The sequence below is a fragment of the Elephantulus edwardii genome, unplaced genomic scaffold, assembly GCF_000299155.1.
Source record: "Elephantulus edwardii isolate Elephantulus edwardi_28Jun2011 unplaced genomic scaffold, EleEdw1.0 scaffold00002, whole genome shotgun sequence".
In the NCBI taxonomy this organism is placed as follows: domain Eukaryota; kingdom Metazoa; phylum Chordata; class Mammalia; order Macroscelidea; family Macroscelididae; genus Elephantulus; species Elephantulus edwardii.
The window spans coordinates 43453036-43457681 of NW_006399752.1; the positions used below are offsets into that span (position 1 = coordinate 43453036).

The window sequence follows — 4646 nt, forward strand, 5'->3', positions numbered from 1 at the left end:
ATGAGAAGATGTGGCAGGGTTATGCTTAAGGAACACTCAGTTTCTGTGAGGGGTGACAACTCTGAGAAACAGGTATGGTGATAATTGCACAGCATGAGAAACAACTGTCACTCAATTGTACATGTTACACTCGAGGTAGTGATACATGTTTTATTACATATATTTCACTCCACTTTTTAGAAAAAGCATGTGTCTCAAGATGCTGTGTCTTGAACGTGTGGTATTTAACAGTAGAGATTTTACATTGTTAGAGCTAGAAATGTTGTTGTGTGTCTCAAAACTAGAATTTGTTATTAAATTCCCCTGAATCAGCTACAACTCATAGTGACCCTGTGAGCAAAGATCTGAACCTTGTCCTGTCTCATGTCATCCTCATGTTTTTAGCTACGTCCAAGTCTATTGTTGTAATCACTGTGTCAGAACATCTTGCTGGGAGTCTTCCCTCTTTCTCTGGCCCCCCACCTTTCCCAGCATGATCTCTTTTTCCAAGGAATAGCCTCTCCTGACATCATGCCCAAAGTATTTGCGATGATGTTTCACCGTCCTTGACTCTAAGGAGCATCCTGGTTGCACTTGCTCCGTGACAGACTTGTTTGCTCTTTTGGCAATCCATGGGGTGGCTATTCAGTGATCTTCTCCAGCACCATGAGTCGAAGGCATTGATTCCTTTATTGTCCAACTTTTAGAAGCATAAGAAGCAATTGAAAATACCATGGCATGGATTAGGTGCACCTTCGTCTTAAAATTTATATCCTCTCTCTTTCGCACCTTTGAGAGGTCATTAACAGCAGATTCCCCAGTGCAGGAGGTCTTTTGTTTTCTTGACTGCTTCTACAGCAGGTGTTGATTGTGAATCTAAGTAAAATGAAATCGTTGACAACTTCTCCATCTATAATGATGAAGCTAGAAGTAAAAATTGATGAGTCCAGAATCATTCTGGGAGGCTTTCATACAACTCTCTCTCAAAAATGGACACATTTACAACAAAACTCCCATGAATGGATTTCACTGATATGACTTATTCTGGTTGCCTTGTGGTAAAAAGCTGCACTTCAGTCCCGAAAGCACACAGTTCAACTCCACCAGCTGCTCCTTGGGAGAAGATTGAACGGTCTCCTCCCATGCAATTTACTGCCTCTCAAAACCCACTTGAGGGTCAGTTATGAGTTGGTTCTGACTTGACGGCACACAACAACAACTCACCCCCGACCTACTCCATGTGGACAAGGCTTTTGATACTCTGGCCATCTGGGCCCAGTTTCTGTTACGCAGGTTAGGTACCTTAGAGATGGCTACAGCTCAGAGTGATCCTCTGTGAACAAGAGCTCTGAAACCCTGCCCTGTCCTGTACCAGCCTCAGTCTCTGTCGTCCTCAAGCCCATCGTGGTGTTCACTGTATCAGACCCTGCCATTCCGGATCTTCTCTGTCACCAACCCTCTTCCTTTCCCAGCATGCCTCTCTCCAAGGCCCTGTTAAAAACTTGTCCAGAGACTGAGAAAGAAGGGATAAATAATGTATACTGCATTGAAACAGATGAGGGAGAGAACTGTCTAAAAGGGATATGTATTAGGTATTATTGTCATGACAGGAGTCCAGAACGAAGGCTGCATAGTGGAGTGGACTTGCGGGGGAGGGGTTGTATAACAATGAAAGAGTTTTTCTTTTACTTTTCAAAGAGAAGAGAACTGAGTGGAGGTTGGGCAGGGAGTAAGTGCAACAATGAATGAATGGAAGGAAAGCTAAAGTCTCTGTAAACTTTAATGAAAATTAATAAAAACAGGAAGGAAGGAAGGAAGGGAGGGAGGGAGGGAGGGAGAAGGGAGGGAGGGAGGAAAAGGAGAGAGGGAGGAAAAAAGAAAAAACAAAAAAGAAAAGAGTGAGAAGATCACTAAAAAAATGAAGAAAAAAAAAACTACAAACCCCAAAAATGTGTGCAGAGTAAGTGAGAGTATTTTCACCATCCTTGCCTCTAAGAAGCACTCTGGTTTCACTTCCTTCAAGATAGACTTGTTTGTTCTTTTCACAAAAATATTTCAAAAAAGTATTAAATATTTTCTATTCTTTACCAACACTACAATTCAAAAGCATGGATTTATTCTTCTTCTGTCTTCCTTATTCATTGTCCAACTTTCAGATGCAGAGGAAGTGATTGAGAAGACAATGGCTTGGACTAAGTGCTCAAAGATCCTTGCTCCACAGCACTTTAGAGAGGTTGTTGACAGCAGCTCTTTCTTAATGCAACAATCTTTTGATTTCTTTTTTTTCCCTCATTTTTATTTGTTCACTGTTGCACATTTCCCCTTCCCCCTCCCTCCTCCCTCACCCACTCTGCAAAGCCTCTCTTGTCCCACATTGTTGTAATACACACTCTAATAGCTGCCACTATGGCTGTTGGTTTTAAGTCCAAATGAAACGAAATCATCGCCAACCCCAATCCTTTTCCTACCTATCATGATGTTGCCAATTGGTGCAGAGGTGAGGATTTTTGTTTTCTCTATTGAAGGCTGTAGTCTCGGATCTTACACAGTGCTTCAAGTCTTCTTCACTTCCTGCAAGGAAGGTTGTGTCATCTATATAATGTTGACAGGTCGTCCTCCAATTCCAATGTCACATTTTTCTTCATGTAGCCCAGCCTCTTAAAATATTTGCTTGGCCTACTGATTGAATAGGCATGGAGAAAGGGTCCAACCCTGCTGCGCCCTTTTCTCGATTTTAAACCGTTCAGTCTCCTCTTGTTCTGTTTGGGCAACTGCTATTTGTTCTATGTAGAGGTTTCACATGAGCACAATTAAATGTTCTGTATTCCCATAGTTTTCAATGTTAGCCATAATTTATTATGATTCACACAAATACCTTTGCATAATCAATTAAAAAACATAAACCTCTTTCTTGATGTTTAGGTTTCATTAGTTAACTGCAACAGCTAAACCAAAGTGTTAACCACAAGCTGTAAAGCAAGGTTTGAGATAAGTCCTGTTAATTTACACTAAGTATAACTGTGTATCTTTAGACGGTGTCTTAAAAAACATTTATATGTAAAAATTTCTTGTTTTTAAGGTTTTTTTGTGAAGGTGGCAATGTTTAACTCAGGCGATTTGATTTCTAAGAAGAAGACACGCTTACTGAAGGCTTCCAATGGACGAGTAAAGTGGGGAGAGACTATGATTTTTCCACTTATACAGACTTCAAAAGAAATTATTTTTCTTATTAAGCTTTATAGTCGAAGCTCTGTAAGAAGAAAACACTTTGTGGGCCAGGTAAGTAATGAGTTTTGATCCTGAATTTCACCTTAACATTCTTCTGGGGACATTTAAACAATTAACAAAAGAAATACAGGATTTAATTAAAGTAGAATGGAACAAAATTCTTTCATACCATGGGTTAAAATGTAATGTGACCACAAAAATCAACTCTAGCCAGATATTTTGCTTTAATACAAGTATTTGGATATTCCAAGCAACCAGGTTTTCTATCTTAAAATATGCCTATTACCAAGCTTTACAGCTTTAAAAACTGTAAGTAAAGTTTTTAGGTTGTTTTTTTTTTCTTTCAGTTCTGGTGACTAGATCGTTGTAGAGAAGAAAACATGTATTGAAATAGAATTTTTGTTAAACATGGGCACTACTTGTCCATTTTCTGTAAATTGGATTAGGTGAGATCTGAATTCTTAGAAACCACCAATTTTAGCGTTTACTGATACTATATACATACTTTGTGTTGGTACTGGATTCATTGACTTAAACATTTTTAGTAGTTTATACAGGACATATAGCTAGCTTATTTTCTTCCTTCCTACTTCCTTTCTTTAAGGAATTTAGTACAGCCATCCTATTTCATCTTAACCAAGAGTGTTTGAAACATTTAAATTCTAAAATCTGTTACTTACTAAAACACGTCTTACAAGATATTGAAAAGCTGAAGGAACTACCAAATGTTACTAATTTGTTATTAGGTGCTGTCAAGTCGGAAGCAGCTCATAGCTGACTCTCCAGCAGGCTTTCCGAGGCAGTAAATCCCACGGGAGGAGATTGCCCATCCAACTCCTGTGTGTCTTTTCTCGGTGGATTTGAACCAGTTTGTGTTGGGAGTGCAGGCCATGAGAGTGCCCTATGTTATTAATAATCTATCTACATGAAATCTACCAATTATAATGTAAATCTTCAAAGATTGATGTCAACTTTTTGACTCAATCTTTTCATGTTTTCTCTTAAGTACTAAAATGGTATAAAGTATTAAAATATTAGTTTTCTTGTTCTTCGCTTAATATTTTTTTTAAAAGGGTTTGAGCTGCACAACTTAAATAGCTTTTAAAACCCTTTTGAAAGCCATGGTGGTGGTGGTGGTGGTGGTAGGTACCGTCTAATTGACTACCACGCACGGCAGTTCTCTAACACAGGACTCCGTTCTCAGGTGTTAGTGAAATAGGAAACTTACCTGTGAAATGATTTTCAAGAGCAAATCAAATTGTTGATTTAGTTTTTGGTGATCAAAGGCTTTAATTCAAATATTAACTTTGGACAGATTCCTGTTGATCATCTGCTTCCACAGTGTCTTTGGTGACCCCAGGGACCACCATGACCCCCGGGCCAAATGTGTCCGGGGTTTCTGTAAAATTTTTGTTTGAAGAAAAGTTCTTTTAGTGCAA

At 39.0% G+C, this 4646-nt stretch overlaps 1 protein-coding gene across 1 annotated transcript in view; it reads left to right on the top strand.

Moving 5' to 3' along the window:
- Positions 1–4646, top strand: part of TC2N (tandem C2 domains, nuclear) — a 48346-nt gene that overhangs the window by 43129 nt on the left and 571 nt on the right. Inside the window, exon 11 of the mRNA XM_006879212.1 lies at positions 3059–3258. Coding sequence (XP_006879274.1) covers positions 3059–3258 — 200 coding nt within the window. The remainder of the gene's footprint in view (positions 1–3058; positions 3259–4646) is intronic.